Source organism: Ochotona curzoniae, unplaced genomic scaffold (assembly GCF_017591425.1).
Source record: "Ochotona curzoniae isolate NIBS_2020 unplaced genomic scaffold, NIBS_Ocur_1.0 scaffold_3208, whole genome shotgun sequence".
Classification (NCBI taxonomy): Eukaryota; Metazoa; Chordata; class Mammalia; order Lagomorpha; family Ochotonidae; genus Ochotona; species Ochotona curzoniae.
This window is the reverse complement of record NW_024467106.1, coordinates 29,694,295-29,711,905: the sequence shown is the minus strand read 5'-3', so window position 1 is coordinate 29,711,905 and position 17,611 is coordinate 29,694,295. Positions and strand designations below refer to the sequence as shown.

The following is a 17,611-nucleotide window of genomic DNA, read 5'->3' as shown; positions in this document are numbered from 1 at the left end:
AGGAATTTTCTTTGTTCATGGAGAAACATCTTTGAGGGAAACCTTTAAAAGGTGCATTCCCCACCATTCATACGGGTTCTTATTTTCCTGCCACTATGGCAGAGCACTGAGGTCCTTTTCCTCCTGCCACTATGGCAGGAGGTAAGGGTCTTTTCTATCTCAAAGCCCCCTCCCGTCACTAGGACGGGAGACTTCTTTTCTCAACTTTTCTAATAAATCTTGCTTTAAAACTAAACTGTGTCCGCATGAAAATTCTTCTTTCCTGCGAGACAAGAATTTGAGGTTGCTGCCATACTCGGAGTCAAAATTCCTGCAACATTGGGAGAAGGGAAATGTTCAGTGTGTATTGGAAGCTTTCCCAGTTGAGGGGATACTGGCAAGTGAGGTCAGTAGGTAAGAGGCCAGGGTAAGGATTTTTACATTGTATGGAAAAGGAAAGCCATAGGAGGAGGGGACAAGGAAGGTGAAGCCCATTTGATGGCTTTAGGGCAGCCTCTGTGTGAAGAGGCAGAGAATGACTGGTAAGGCTGAGATAAGGGAGATTTGGATACATTGAGGATACAAATTTAGCTTGATGTGGGAAATTAGCATTTCCACTCTTCCAGGTTAGCACACTTCCCTACCCCCCCCCCCCGCCCCCAAACTTCTGGGCCCATGGCAGCGCTGTTCATTAAAATCGCTAGGAACTGTTGCTGTAAGGGGGGACATATACAGAGATGGTGAGAGATGGACTCCAGTGTGGACTTCTTTCGAATTTGAGATGTCTGCGTGTCAGCTGAGGGCAAACATTTGGATTCAGACTTTTGGATTTCAGAATAAGGTAGTCACAGAAGTCCAACTCAGGGAGAATGCCATGAACGCTGACCCGTGTTCAGGCCATGATTCCACAGAATTGTAACTCTCCCTCTATTGTCACTGCATGATGAATCTGCTCTGGTCAGAGTGAGACCTGGGTTACCAGGTAGCTGCTTTTTTTCACAAATGGAAAAACAAATCACCTAAACCTGAAGCAAGCAGCACAAGACACAAAGCTGTACGCACGGTTGCTGCACTGTTTAGGTCATTGTGACTTAGATCAGATTGGAACAGGACAATGGGCTTGCTGATTGATTCATCTGATTATTGAAGCCTGGCAAATCTGTGACTTGTTTAAGCCTTTGAAAAATGTACCATTGTATGAAACTGGCAGTCTTAATACTGGCATACTGTCAATAAGCAAAAGCAAGGGTTTTGGATTTGTGCCTGCCAACATTACCATTTTTAGTATTTTTGTAAAACAGCTAAGACCTTCAAAGGGAGGTAATCGCAGCTGCAGCTTTCCATAAAAGCACACCGTCTTCTCCATTAGTGTTGCCAGCATCACAGGCCGCACAGGAAATATAGAATTTAAAGAACAGTGTTTGCAAACTCCAGTGGGGCCCGCCTCCTTGCTCCGGTGCATGCCTCTATGCTGCTGCTTGCTGTTGACTCTTCTCCATCCATCTAGAGCAGATCTGCCCGACTTTGCACACAGGCAATTCATGTAATTTCTTATTGCCCAGTGAGTAAGTGAACATGTACAATCTCCTCAGCCTGGTGAACTCTGCTTTGCTTTACAGGAAAACTGGGCTTATGTTACAGTGGTTTATTCTGTGTCCACACAGTGGACACCTGGCTTCCATTTTGGCTGCTGAGGATATGATGTCCTTCCTGTTTACACCCTTGTTGGGAAGCAGAGCCTGCCTTTCATATAGAATTGGTTGCTTGGGACTGGCGCAGTGGCTCACTGGCTAATCCTTCACCTGCAAGCACTGACATCCTATGTGGGCACTGATTCATGTCATGGTCTGCTTCACTAACAGACCAAATCCCTCTTAAGCACTGGGAAGGAAGCGGAGGTTAATCCAAGGCCTTGAGACCCTAACACCAACATGGGCAACCTGGAGTAAGCTCAACTGCCTTGGTTCAGCTCAACTGAGGCCGTTGTGGCCATTTGGGGAATGAACCAGTGGCTGGAAGATATTTTCTCTGTCCTTTTTTCTGTATATGTTTTTCCAATAAAAATCATTAGAAGCGGTGGCTCCAAGTATGTTCACTAATTCTCCAGGTGACTCCAAAATTGCACATTAAATACTCTCCAGACTTTGAATCAAGTGCTCCAGACACTGTAAAGTCTGGAGTAATTGGTGACCAAGGCAACTTCTTGGAGCCACACTGGCTGCTATGATTGTGGCAGTGGAAGAGATAGCCCCAGAAAAGATGAGCTCCTCTCTGCACCAGATGTGTGAAGTAACATAGCAACAAAGGGTCTTGTCTCAGGTGCCTTGTCTCCCAGCCTGATTGTTTAGACCTCAGACTTGCACTTGGTTTCCCTTTTTAGTAAAATACTTTTCTTATATATTAAAAGTGAATTTTGGTGTTTGCAACCACAAAAAAAATTGGACTTCTACAGTCACGCAATAAAGAGCACAGCTGACACCATACCTCAGGATTTTGTTCTTTCTGTATAGACAGACCTCCATGTTCCAGGAGCCCACTAATTCTATAGTACACTTTAATCTTCGAAAATTGCTGTATTTCCTGAGTTCGTACTGACGTGGATCAGTTAAGGCCCATCAGGTTTCTGAATAGTGTGTGGTGGCCACTTGGCCATCTTGGTGTCTATGTTTCTGTTAAAACTGATTCTAGAGGTGGATGTAGAGATAAGTGTTAATCAAAACTCTATTCTTACAGTTCCCTAGAGTGTATTTTACAAATAGGAATGTTTTACAGTAATGTTACTTCGTCTCTATACTCCTTAAGATTAAATAAGGAATGACTTCATAATAAATTTTGATTTTATGCCACTCTTTTCCAGTCAGTTACTTTAGAAAAGTTTCAAATTGTTAACATACATTATGGTCTGTGTTTACTGGTCAAAAAATTTATCTTTTACGTATTGTGAGTTAATTTTTAGAATTTTCTATAACAAAAGAAAAAAAACAGATGTAAGTATCTAATGTATATTTCTCAAGTCATCTTGGTACAGTTAATAAATTGGATAAAGGTAAGAGACTATTTGGGCCTGTTTCAAAGACCACATAGAGTAACAGGTGCCTCTTATTGATTAATGAGTTTTATGGTTCCAGACACAACTGTTTAAAATCTGACTCTATATTTGCAAACCATCAAAAAAAAAAAAAACCCAAAACTCGTGTTGCTAAAAACAAACAGCAATTCTAATCAATTATAATTTTTAAAAAATAGTTTAAAGTAACTTATTGTTTTGCCCTAAGTAAAGATCACTAAATCAAGACACACAAAAATCTCTGGTTCATGATTTAAATATTTAAGCTGTTTTTAAAATATTTTAAGTCACTAGTGCATTTGTACTCAAGTTTGTCAAGTTGCTCGTGTTATATTCTCATTACTGTCTATAGTGTATAATTTAGTTTGTTAACCTGTGTTGTCTCATAACAGGCATCAGACCTTTGGGTGAATGTTTTCTAAACTGTTACTTAATAGTTTTCACTTAATATTGTTCCTCAGAGTAAACGCCCTGGTAACTCAGATTTGTTTCTTCATTTTTCCTCTATTCTCTAAAACTCCAGAGGACTCTCAGGATCTCCACACCCTGTAAAAGTAATGGCTATTTTTTCCTCTGTAATATCTAAACACATAAAAACTAGATAATCTAATTATCTCCTCATAAACATTACAACTGTTCTAAATCCCTCTGAGCACAGCCTGTGAGTTCTAAATCTACTTTATTAAATCTCTTCACTTGTTATTCTATCATAAAAATTCCCTCTACTATTAATACAAACAATACATTTACACACACTGCTAAAAATTTCAAAACATTATGTTTAGAGTGATCCATCCTATACAATACAGGTATCCCTTACAACCCTCAAAAACAATTATTAAATTACATATCACACCATAAAAAAGTCATTTTTTTTAAAAGAAAAAGAGAGGAATATCTCCCAGAGGCACTTTATCTCTATTTGTAACACCTAACTTTAGAAATTTGCCTCAAGGTGACTTTAATACTCCTGCTGACATTTTTTTCCACATCTACATTCTCTAATATGGCCTTATAGATCACTGTCCATAGGTTTCTCTACTGCTCGTCTGGCCTCAGAAGTGCAGCAGTTTCCATGAAAGCAGCCTGTCCCTAAAGAAAATGGACCCGCCAGTTCTTCCTCAAAAAAGAGGAATGTCACAAGACAAAGCTAATAGCCAAGGTACCACTTACCACAACCACCACGAAACCACCGGACATAGGGTAAACAAACAGCTCTCACATGAAGCTACCAATATGGTACAGTGTACAGGATATCTGTCTCCAGAGACACTGTTCTAGACATGACTGCCATCACCACTGTGTCCTCTGCTTCTGCTCCGGTATGTGTCAATGAGCCCACTGTATCATGTCTATTTTGGGTGTCTTGTGTGGGACTGGAAATGAGGCAGATGATTAACATTTCCTATGGAAATGTCATAGAAAACTTGTGGCCTCTGTCCGTAACCAGTCCGATGGAAGTTTATTGAGATGGAATCAGATTAACAAAGCCATCGAGACTCATGTTAGTGTTGCAGGAATTTTGACTCCGAGTATGGCAGCAACCTCAAATTCTTGTCTCGCAGGAAAGAAGAATTTTCATGCGGACACAGTTTAGTTTTAAAGTAAGATTTATTAGAAAAGTTGAGAAGAGAAGACTCCCGTCCTAGTGACGGGAGGGGGTTTGAGATAGAAAAGACCCTTACCTCCTGCCATAGTGGCAGGAGGAAAAGGACCCCAGTGCTCTGCCATAGTGGCAGGAAAATAAGAACCCAAAAACCCTAGTCCTCTGCCATAGTGGCAGGAAGAGAAGAACCCAAAACCCGTATTAATGGTGGGGAATGCACCTTTTAAAGGTTTCCCTCAAAGATGTTTCTCCATGAACAAAGAAAATTCCTGGTTTCCATGGTACCTGGCCTTGGGACAAAAGGCCACAGAGGTGTCAGACATAGGACATTCCAGGCCTTAGGCAGATGTGTATTACTTCTTCCTGCTCTCTTTTCAATGATAAAGAGATCGGCCTCTCACCCTCCCACAGTGGCCGGAGGTAATGGCCGATACTTCTGGTGGGGAATTGATATGCTAATAGCACCCCTATCCCTTGGAAGAGAGGTGCTCTGGTCAGTTCAAGACATGGTGGGGAAATTCTCTTTTACTCAGGGACCCAGAATACCCTAACTGCCTACTACCCACTCTAACTCCTCTCTCATTAGCTCATATGATTCTGTTGTTTGGCATGGAGGTGGCATGGCTGTTCCCTCTCCTTATATTGCTGGAAACTTCCACCATCGGGACCACATATGGAAACTAGTCCATGCTCTGCAACTTACGAAGACTTGGACAGGGACTGTCTCCAACCTGACTGGGAACCTCTTGGTGTCATTTACAAAAAATGCAACTGTTTATACTCAAGCTTGTGTTAGATTGCCCTTTGTGTTGCTGGTGGGGCCTGTACATTGGAATGAATCAGTGAATTCTGTCATGCACAAATTGTTCTTTACATACATGTTTATCTGCAAATAGAACTGCAACTTCTTCTGAGAATCTGTATACTTGGGGCTAAGTATGGGGCGGGAGGGAGTTTGTGTGGGGTTGTGGCTAGCTGTAAGACTGAGAAGGGAGTGGGATGAGTCAGCATCTATGTTAATTCTTCACACCTTGATTCAAGAGCTTTAAAAACAAGCTAAGGGCCCAGTGTGATAGCTCAGCAGCTAACATCCTCGCCTTCCGTGCTCCAGGATCCCATATGAGTGCCAGTTCTAGTCCTGGTGGCCCTGCTTCCCATCTAGCTCCCTGATTGTGGCCTGGGAAAGCAGGCAATTAAGGACAGTCCCAAAGCTTTGGGACCCTGCACCCACGTGGGAGATCCTGAGGGGGCTCCGGGTTCCTGTCTTCAGATCAGTGCAGCTTCAGCTGTTGCAGCTGCTTGGGAAGTGGATCATTAGATGGAAAATCTTTCTCTCTGTCTCTCCTCCTCTATGTATATCTGCTTTTCCAATAAAAATAAATAAATCTTAAAAAAACAAAAACAAAAAACCCCACGAGCTTAATGGTTTGTAGGAATGTGGATTGCAGCCACACTGGGATTACTGCCATCACTGCTGCTGTAGCTGGGCTGGAGTGCCCTTGCATCAGGGAGTGAAGACTGTATATGTTGTGCAAAAATGGCAAGGAGATTCAAAACATTCATGGGTTACCCAGAGACCAATAGTCAATTATATGCAGATAGCCAATTTAGAATCAGCTGTTATCATGCTGGGAGACCAAATACAGCCCATTAATGGCAACTATCTCTAAAATTTGACTGGAATGATACTACTGTAAGCCTGACTCCTGTGCCTTAGAATAATAGCACACAGTTTAACTGGGAAAGGGTCAAAAGACATTTGACTAATTGTGGTAATGTGTCATCTGAAATAGAGCTACAATCTGCTATTATGACAAGTTTTCAAACCCAGTTAAGTCTCATATGTGGTGATCAGTTATTGGAAGAGAGCTAAGGGTGTCTTGACTCTTAATCCCTTAAATAAGATTAAGTATTAGGGAAGTGGATTACTTGTGTCACTAATACTTCTTCTTGTATGTTTTTGTTGTAATTATGTAGTCTGGAGAAATTTCTCAACCTTCAAGCTAACTGCACACCAAAATATTATGCTTCAAACTCTTAAAAACAAAAGGGGGAAATGATATGGATCAGCTAAAGCAGACAAGAGCTCTGCAAAAGTGCCAGTTCAGGTGAGGCTCTTGGAAGGCTCAGAGCCTCTGGCCTGTTTAATGTTATTGTGTTTGAGGGCATGCTGACCTCAGTAATTCTCACTTTGTCTGCTTGACATGTTACTGCTTTTAGAATTAGCAAATTGTTACCAGTGACCACCCTGCTGCTATGCACGTAGCATGACTTTTGTATATTCACTTTAACTATAAAGCCCTATTTTGCCTTCCCCTTGGCCCACTATCTTGCAAGATAGTTGCCACCCTGCTTTATAATAAATTAATCTCCCTTATTCCTCACTAAGGTATTGAAGATTTCTCTGCACACCCCTCCTAAAACTGTTCTACACTTCAACTGTTGACATATGCCTTGGTAGAGTTATAAGCCATCTTAGACTATCCTAAAATCTGCCAAGTTCAGCAAATTATGCTTCAACACTATAAACTGCTAAATACTAAAATGAAAATAGATATGAGACAGCTGAATAGTACCCTACAGCCATTTTAATAAACTCAAATTGAAATGCCAATGAAGTAGTCACAGGATGTGGTTAAGAACTTGCATTTTTTAACATATGTTACTCAATTACCATGTCAATTAATTCCATAATGTTGTAAATTGTTGTTGGTGTTATGTTGTGGCTTTAAATTGATCGGGATGATATTTTGCCACCTCTGCCTTCAGACCAGAGATAGTCTCCCCAAGAAACCATTGAATTCATCTGGACAATAAGATGCTTGACTTTATGCTTGACTGAATTTGAACTATAACACTGCACCAAGGTGGAGGAATCCACCATGGGAGGAGGGTATGGGGAGGGGTTGGGGGAATCCCAGAGCCTGTGAAACAGTGTCACATAATGCAATGTAATTAATAAAAAACTAATTAATGAATTAATTAACTTCCCTTGAAAGGTTGAAGACTATGCCTTCTGCTTTACAACACTGCACATCAACATGTAAGCTGATTGAGGAACACGTCTAGGGTGAGGAACCTGTCAATAGAACAGGCAGAAGGAGACACAGAAAAATCTTTCATCCACTGGTTCATTCCCAGAATGGCCACAATGGCTGCAGCTGAGCCAATCCAAAGCCAGGAGCCAGGAGTTTCTTCCAGGGTCTCCCACGTGGGGGCAGGGTCCCAAGGACTTGAGAGACATTCTATGTTGCTTTCTCAGGCCATTAGCAGGGAACTGGATTGGAAGTAGAGCAGCCAGACATGAACTGGTACCCCTTTGGGATCCTAGCACTTGTGAGGTGAGGATTTAACTAACTGAGCCATCACACTGGGCCCATGACAAGCCTATTCTACATTTTTGTTCTTTGTACACTTGTTCTAAAATAGATGATTGGCTGCACATATGCTTAACTGTTCTACTGAGTGCACAAATAGCCTGGGAAGAATATCTGCTCAAGGTCTCCTGGGTGTCTGTAATACAAAAGTAGAGGAAAAAAAACCCCTATATTTTAGTTTAAAAGACCTGTGTTTAAGTTTACTGCTATGACCCTCAAAAGAGTAACATGTTGGCATTTGGATGCAAGTCTATATAACAGCCAGCGAATGTCAGAATGGGATCTTTCATAAGACTAAAGGAGGAACAGAATAAAACAGGAGTTGCTAAAGAATCCAGGATTTCTGGCTCTTCTTTGCTTGCACACCTGTTGCATGGCTTCTTGCCCTCTGACATATCTGCTTTAACACTTCCCAAACTCCCTGCTTGGGCATTTGGCTGATGGTCAAGGTTTGCATTGGGACGCCTGCACCCCACAAAGGAGTGTCTGGATTCAAGCTGTGGCTCTGCTCTGGCTTCCAGCTTCCTGCTGACATGAACCTAGAGTTCACATGTGTTCCTGCTACGCACAAGGCAAACGTGGATTAAGTTCCTGGTGCCCTACTCTGGCTTGGTCTGGCCCTGGCTATTGAGCATATTTAGGGAATGAAGCAGTATTGTCTCCCTAACAAAAAGTTCCCCAATTTATGTGGCCAATTCTTATTCCTCTAAATCTTGTGTCTCTTCCTAAATGAGCCCTCTTCACCTATGCATGACTACCCGTACCTATCAAGAAAGTCAGTTGGGCCCAGCATGGTAGCCTAGTGGCTAAAGTCCTCACCTTGCATGCACCAGGATCCCATATGGGTGCCAGTTCTAATCCTGGTGGCCCCACTTCCCTTCCAGCTCCTTGCTTGTGGCCTGGGAAGGCAGTCAAGGATGGTCCAAAGCCTCAGAACCCCGGGCCCACATGGCAGACACAGAACAAGCTCCTGGCTTCATATCGAGCCCAGCTCCGGCTGTTGCGGTCACTTGGGCAATGAATCAGTGGACAGATTTTCCTCTCTCTGTATATCTGACTTTCCAGTGAAAACAATAAATCTTTAAAGAAAATTTCTCCATCTTCAACTCAGTAGTTGCTTATTCAGCCCCTCCTTTGTAAAGATACAATGTGAGACAATGCCCTTCTTCAAGCGGCTTTTCAGTGACAGGGAAGACAGGACACACTTGTTTCCTCCATGCCCTTGTTCCAATTCTGTTCACCTATTTCCAGTAAAGAGTGCTTACTGTGACCCAATCCATCTTGGTTCTAGTAACTGAGTTACAAAAGAATGCTTCTATCTTAGCTTTCCTAATATCTCTATTTGGGAACTTTTAAAAAAGTTACTATCTCTTGGGCCCAATGCAGTGGTTCATTTTGCAAGTGTTAGGATCCCATATAGGTATCAGTTCATGTCCCAGCTGCTCCACTTCCTATCCAGCTCCTTGCTTAAGGCCTGGGAAAATAGTAGGGGATGGTCCAAAACCTTGGGACCTTGTACCTGCATGGGAGTCTGATGTGTTTAGCCCAAGAAAAGGATGAAACAGGAAAAAAAGCAGCTTCAGATTCCTGCATTTGTCCCCCATCCCAAATGTAGGTCCAAGTTTGTCTCTTCTAAAATGAACTGTGAACCAGTGTTCATCATAACGCTAACTCTCTTTGCAGGATCACGAAGAGAAACAAAAAGGAAGCACTTTTCAAAAACGGTTGCACTGGCAGCAGGAAGAACCTTTATGTAAATTAGGAGGCAAATTCCTACTAAGCTGGTATACTCCTCTTTATAACCTGCTTATAAAGAATTAAGATTTTTTGTTGTCATTATTTCCTTTAATGACCCCATTTTAAAAGTTTATAAAACTTAAATTTGTTTCTTTACTATCTCTTTTTACATATTCAAACTGTTAAACTCAAACTTTAATTCTAATGTCCCATTTCAGAATGCTTTATTTATCCACCTTGTTTTTATGCCCTAAATTTTAGAAAACAGCAACAAAATCTGAGCTATTGCATTTTTTCTTACTTCAGCCTGAGCATAAGCTGGAATCTGGGGCCACAACCATATTTTCTTCTTGCCCAAGAAAAGTGCTTAGAGTAGAATAAACCTTCTTAAAGCTGCTAAAGTCATGGCTGACTGTTATTAACCACGTTGGAACTTGATGAGTCTCAATCTCTCCTTCTGCAAGATGGCATCAATACTGATTGCATAGGGTTATTTTTAGATAATGAATTTAAAGTAATTTTTGGTAATGTAGAAGTCTGTAATAGTTAGAGGACTAGCATGCTGCCTCACAGTCTGTGAAAATACAAATGAAAACTATTCTTGAATGCCAGCACAAATCACTTCCAAACCCTTTATACCAAAGGATAACCATTTATAATCTGGAACATTTACCAAGTGTAATCATGCCAGCTGCTCTACTGCATTTTCCCACTTAATCCTTACAACACTGATGTAGACAGAGGTTTCTATTGCCCTGATTTTACAGTTGAAGAAAATGAAGTTCAGAAAGATTCATGCACCGAAGGCACCCATCCCAAGTGTTGGACTTGAAACCAAGTCTGCCTGTGTTTACTGCCATGGTATTTTGTATTGTGCTGCTCCCCTACTTCAGTCAGAAATGGATAAAAGTTACTACTACCAAACACAGTCATGAGGTTAAAAGACAGGCTGTCTGGGAAAGGTATTGGATGAAGCCCAGGAACCCACTTCTACTCTCTGCTGAGGCCCAACTGAGTGACAGGGAAGAATTTTGTTTAAGGTATAAACCTTAAGGACAGAAGACAATATCAACAAAAATGAGAAGCTAGAAGGCAGATGAGAAAGCAGTAAACACTGTAGTATGCCCAGGAGAACAAAATTAAAAGCCAGCATAGATAGGACAAGGGCAGAGGGAAGGGGAGGAGGATCACAGAATCCTCAAAAGGTCTAGGAACTGACTACTTCAAGTGCTCCTGGAAGCAGAAGTGAGGGGGGAGGTATTAACACGGGAACCAGGTGTTTGGCACAGTGGTTAAACTGACACTTAGTGTCCAAGGACCAGGTCCAAGCCTGGGCTCTCTCAATGTATGTTCTGTTAGTGTGTATCTTGGGCGATAGCAGGTGATGGCTCAAGCAGTTGGGTTCCTGCCATCCATGTAGGAGACTCAGGTTGACTTCCTAGTTCCTGGCTTCAGCTTGGCGCACTTCTAGTTCTTAACACATACTTGGCAAGTCAAAGAGCAGATAGGTCTTGGCCTAAGTCACACATATTCCTCTGCTTTAGGTCTCATCACAGTATCTCCCCTCACCTCACTGGCAAGGCCTTCTTCACTGTTCACTTGATTAGACTGGAAAAAGTCTTGTTACCCTAAAAAAAAAATGACATGCTCCACAGGAAATACATAAGGATACTGACAAAGTTTGGTCAATTAAATGGTCTAGCAGATCCCTCTCCTGCAAAGTTCAACATCAATCAGTTCCACCTACTCAGGAGCTAGGAGAAGTTGGAATCAAGACTGGCATCTGGTATCCAACTCGGGCACTCCTGGATGGCTCCCAGATGCACTACCCTCTCCCCTGTTTTCAAATATAAGTAGACAACCAAGGATGCAAATTCTACACTCCTGCTGTACCCCAGCAGACACCAGGTGATGACTCACATAGTTTGGGTCCCTGCCACCCACATGGAAGATCCAGACTGAATTCCCAGCTCTGTGCTTCAGCCTGGTCAAGTCCTGGCTGTGGCAGGCAGGAAATCTCTGAGCCTTTCAAACAGCCAGCATTTGGCACTGTGGCTTCCACCTATGATGCCAGTATTCCACATGGGCAAGTCCCGCAGCTTCACTGCTAATCTAGTTCCCTGAAAATGTGCCCAGGAAAGTGCTTGAGCCTCTGCACCCATGTGGGAGACACGGGAGACATGGTGGAGGTGCCAGGCTCCCGGCTTCTGCCTGGGCTAGCTCTGACTGTTGCGGCCATTTGAGGAATGAACCAGTGGATAGAATATAGTGCCCCACCTTTTCAACTCTGTCTCTCCTCTTTTCATTATAACTCCACATATCAAATAACTTAAAAATTCTTAAAAAGGAAAAGGCAAAAGACACAACAGATACTAAGAAGTCTAATACAGAAGAGACAGAAAAGGAATTCCCAGGATAATGGCGAAGGGTGTTCCCAGGATACAGCCACACATTAGGCAGAAGAGGCTGTCATTGCAGACAGGGCCAGGTCAGAAGGTCCCAGCGAAAGACTGAATTGGGAAAATGGAACAGTCTGCTGTGAACGAACACTGTGAGCCATTCAGGTAAGCGGCAAAACATTTAGCTGATGTAAAGTTCACAGGCAAGTTTAGGAAAAAACAGAAAACCACAAACCACCAAGTCCCCTAACACTATCAAATCAGCCCAAATCACACCACATGGTACACCAGGAGAGAAAGGCAAGAGCAAGTTATCCAATTTAAGGCAGTTTGGTATTAATCACAATATTGGGGTGGTTTCACCAATGACTGTTGCTTTGCATCAGAAAGCAGGATAAGAAAAATAAAAACTCAATTTATAAAAATTGGTGCATTTATTAAAAAATATAGACTAATGGGTCCTGTGCTTAAATGTCACTGTGGCTGACATCTATACAATGTAACACACTGGAGACAAAATTACCAAGGGAAGCAGAAACGATTGACAAGAGCTATTTCACACATTATTTCCTTATAATTAATACTTGCTAAAAATAGGATTGGGCAATTTGTTACACCAATATTCGTGGAGGCCGTCAATCACAGGCAGAAGGGAACACCAGGACCACAGTCTCTTCATTATTCCTAGAGTTTTACAGTTTAGCTGTGAAGGTCAGTTACCAGGGCTATGCTTGTTTTCAACAAGTCGAGTTTGTATGTTCCTTCAGTCAGAGCCTCATGCACTTTTCCAGGCCTATTCACTTGCGGAGGAGTAGAAACTGCATCCAGGTTCATCCCATGCAGCTGAGTGCGACGCTCCATCCTCATATGCTGTCCAACTTCTTTAAGATAAAAGGAGCTGAAAGACAGGCGAACCCCACGTAAGTTTTCCCTAGGCTGTGGCACATAATTATAAGATTGGATAAAAAAATCCTACAGGTTCAACAAGCTCTGAAAACATTTCCAAATAAAGGTCTAGACTTGGCCAGGCCAGCAGAAGGGATTCACCACCTTCCACAACTGTCTACTCCAGAGCCATCAAACCTATTACCAAGTTTACTCTTAGACCATCCCAAATCTTTTCATCAGGCAGCTCCCCTGGGGGGCAGAATGACTGAGAAGAAATGGAAGGACTGTGCTCTCTCAGGTAACTGACAAAGTTTATTTCCAGGATTCCAGTTTATGTACACATTACAAAACAACAGTTCAAGCTCCGTTTCCGTAGTGTAGTGGTTATCACAGTCACCTCACAAAACAACAGTTCAAACACAAGTCAGACTTAGATCATGTCTGTAATCAAAGAGTTCAAGGAAAGCTAACAAACCATCTTGGTCGAAGCACAATTGAGTTGGGGACTAGATAAGGAGCACTGTCTGCCCTGGGTTAGCCGACTAGACAGCGCAGATGCTTGCCCTTTATCCAGGCAAGTACAAAAACACCTCCAAGGATGCAGTGGGGAAGCCTGCATGCTGGGTGAGCGGCCCTTCGCCTCATCTTCCTGGAGCTGCTTCTCAACAGATTCCCAGCCTTGCATCTGTCACCCCAGCTTATCCTGCTGGATGTGTTCAGACACCAGGGTGACAGGATCCCAATTACTTGAGCCATTGTCACTGGCTTGAAGGCCTACACTAGCAGAAAGCCAGATTAGAAGCTAGAGGCAGGCTCAGGACCCAGGTACGTGGCTACTGGATGTGGGAATTTTAACCAGCGTCCTCACCACTAGGCCAAACGCCTGTTGCACAAGATGGACTCTTATTCAGCTACCAAGAGGAATGAAGCTGTGACACATGCTACAACATCGTACTACATGAATTAAGCTAGACACACAGGCCACATACTGTTCAAGGGCAAACTCAAGCATAGGAAGATCTTCAAAACCCTCATGGAATATGTGCATCATCAGAAAATCCCACAAATTTCAAAATTTTAGGCACATAAGATATTTTCCCAAGAATTGAAACCAGGAAGCAGGAGCTTCTTCCAGGTCCCTATGTGGGCACTTAGGCCATTTTCTGCTGCTTTTCCAGGCCATAGACAGGAAGCTGGAGAAGATGAGAAGCAGCCGGTGCCTAGATGGGGTGCTGGTGCTATAAGAGGATTACCTCGCAAAGCCACCAGACCAGCCCCTTCATGAACTTTTGAAAAGTGTCCTCACAAAATTCCATTTAAATTAAATGATCAGAATGGGTAAATCCAAAGAGAAGAATTTGGACTAGTGATTGGCAAGGACTGGAGAAAGGCAGAAGTGACAGCTAATGAATACGGTGCTTCTCCTAGGGAGAAAGAAAATGTTTCTAAATTGTGGTCTAGCTGTATAACTTCCACTTAGACTAAAAACCACTAAATTGTACACTTTAAATGGACAAATCATATCATATCCATATTATATTTCAACTTAAGTGATGATAAACCAATTTGTCTGAGGCCTGAAAGTCAGGGAGTTGGGGCTTGGCGTAGTGGTACAGCCAGCTCACCCTCCACCTGTAGCACTGGCATCCCATGTGGGCGCTGGTTTGAGTCCCAGCTGCTCCACTTCCAATCTAACTCTCTGCTTGTGGCCAGGGAAAGCAGCATAGGATGGCTCAAGTCCTTGGGGCCCCTGCTTCCATGTAGGAAACCCATAAAAAGGTCCTGGCTCCTGGTCCTGGATGGGCCCAGCTTTGGCCATGGCAGCCAGCAAATGGGAGATCTCTCATTCTTTCTGTAGCAATGCCTTTGCAATAAAAATAGATTTTAAAAAAATCTTAAGCACATTATTGTACCGTGAGCTAGGTGGGAAGAAAAGGGTTAGGAGAAAAATGTGGCAGTGGGGAGCTGCTGAAACTGCTAGAAGACTTGGGTGTTCCTGGTCCCCACGGGGAGGCTGACTAATGTCACAGAAAGGACTACCAGCACTGAGTAAGGGAGATCTTAGCTTCACCAAGGTCTTCTACTGGACGACCCTGGGATGGCCTTCATTTGTCCAAGCTATGTTCGCCTTCCTGCCCAGATCCACGAAGCTCAGAGGCACAAAGTGGGGGACACGTCACCTCGGAGAGGACCAAAACTGCTCCCCTCTCCTGTAGTAACTGTGCCTCGGTCCTTCTGAACCCTCACGCAGGTGCGGCATACAGAACGCAGCCTCAAAGCCACACCGTCCGGGGTGGAGGTGAGCAGCCTTCTGCCTACTGCACCATCGAATACAACCTCAGGCAGTCTCACTAGCACGAGACACTCATCTTCTTGTACACTCTTTGCTTGTCAGTTATTATTATTAAAGTAATTCTATACTTTATCTTCTCAGCAAATGAAACGGGAGTCAGTGCCGCCGGAAGGCGCAGCTCTGGATACTAGGTCAAGTTCATCCGCCGAGTCGCTGAATGACCTTGGGGCAGCCAGCTAACTCCCCGCTCTGGGACCAAGTATCAGATACATATATATATCAAATATATATATTAAAAAACAAAAACTCGGAGAGCTGCTCTAGGGCGGAACTTCTGGAAGCGCTTTCCAGTCCGATGCTCTGAAGGCGCGGGGAGCGGCGGCTCCGAACGCCGCGCGCCGGGCCGCCACGTGCACCTCGGAGACACCCTGCCCGCACCCCAAGAACCCGCGCTCCAGACGCCCGCCGAGCTCGACGTGCACGCCCCTGGCTCCCCGCAATCGCCCCACTCCGCCGCCCCGGGGGGACACTCACTGACTCGCAGCAGGGCCACGTAAATGAGGAAGTTGCGTATGGAGGAGAGGACATCCTCGCGCATCTTGCGCTTCATCTCCTCCGGGTCCAGCTTCGGCGCGAGGCCCTCGATTCGGAACATCGCGGCTCCCGGTCCCTTTCGCAGCGGTAGCAGCGGCGCAGCGACCTCTGCTTCGGCTCTCCAACAACCACCTCAGCCGTGGGCCTCGCACCCGGAACTCGGCCCTCCCCTACTTCCTGGCCACGCCCCCTCACTTCCGCGCGTGCAGCCACGGGAGCTGACGAGGGACAAGTCTCCTCAGGCCCCGAGCCGGAGCTGAGGAAGTTCGGCCTGAGGGGGGCGGTCGCAGTCCGAAAGTCTCCCCCGCGTCCTCAAGCCTGAGCGCGTGCCAACTGCTAGCACTCTACATCACAATAGCTAATATTCATTGACTGCGTGACCTGGTTATTAGACCCAATTAGAAAACGGATGTATAGAGATATTTAAAATAGCTTCCCCAAATCTATCTTAAAATACTTTGAGGGAAAAGAAGCATCTCGGAAGAGAAATGAAAGGACATTGCCGAATACAGTGTTGTGAACACAAGCTGATGAACTGTAGGTACTTTAAAATCATGATGGTAGTTTTCTATCTTGAGCATGTTTGAGATTTTTCCATGGTAAAGAAAGATGAAAGTAGTGAAAAGTGCCCAAGATAACCCAATTAGTGAACCATGAATGGGGTTTTGTATCTGGTTGGGCCATGGTGGGACCCCAGAACCACAGCTCCATTTCCTTCCTTGTAGAGGAAGGGCATAAGATCTCACACTCTTCAAAGTCCTTTCTAGTCCTAACAGTCTATGCATTTTGAATTCTGGTTGTGTCATCTAGGAAATTCTGGTCTGGAATTTGGGGGATATGAAAGTATCATCCCATGTGGTCAGAAGTCAAGAGTCAGGAGGTGTGTTTACAATAAAACATCTTATATCTCAATAGTGAAGCAAAATAAATTGGGAAGAAATGAGTTCTTAGATGTGACTCCAGTAAGTTATACCCCTAATACGGGCTGAATTTAGATAAACAATTCACATACAGAAGCTCCATCCAGGTCTTTTTTCTTTTCTTTTTTTTTTTTTTTTTTTTTTCCTTATTGGGATGCTTTTGAGTAATTTGCCTAGATTTTCAGAAAGAAAAAGAAAAAAAAATAGGTCCTAGTCGCCTTTTTTGGATGAAAGAAACAGGTTGTTATGATTTGAATCTTACTGATTCAGTGAAAAGTTACAGCAGCACCTGTTTAACAGGCAAGTGTGTGGTAATAAATGGATAACCTGTTCAAGGCAATACTCTTGTCATGTCAACTCCTTTAAAATGTGTAGTTCTTGTTCACCTGTGGAGTCAGAGGAGGATAACAGGCAGACCCTGGAGCATTTCTGTCTCAGAGTGGGGAATTTGTTCTGGATATAGCCTAGGAGTGTAAACGACACCTGTCATCCTAGTGAATTTCATCTTCCCCTGGCATGGCTACTCTAGTTGTGGTGGAAAAACTCACTGACCAAGATTAGGTTCCTTTCTCTGGCTTTTAAAAACATGCTTATTCATTTATTTGTCATGCGGGTGGTGATCTTATCTGAGTCCACTGGGTTTAGGTGAGACAAACAGAAAATACAACGGGAAGGCAGTGTGCGATCGAGCTATGTCACTCCCCTTTTTTTCCTCGTTGGAATGATGAGAGGCTTGATTCTAGTTTTTAAA

General features: G+C 43.6%; 1 protein-coding gene across 1 annotated transcript; it reads right to left on the bottom strand.

Moving 5' to 3' along the window:
* Positions 1-12,596: 12,596 nt before the first annotated feature.
* Positions 12,597-16,121, bottom strand: TOMM5 (translocase of outer mitochondrial membrane 5). Its single transcript, XM_041004465.1, has 2 exons — positions 15,881-16,121; positions 12,597-13,063 (listed from the first exon to the last, which is right to left on the bottom strand). The coding sequence occupies exons 1-2, from the start codon at positions 15,999-16,001 to the stop codon at positions 13,029-13,031; spliced, it is 156 nt and encodes a 51-aa protein (XP_040860399.1). The 5' UTR covers positions 16,002-16,121; the 3' UTR covers positions 12,597-13,028.
* Between the last annotated feature and the right edge of the window lie 1,490 nt (positions 16,122-17,611).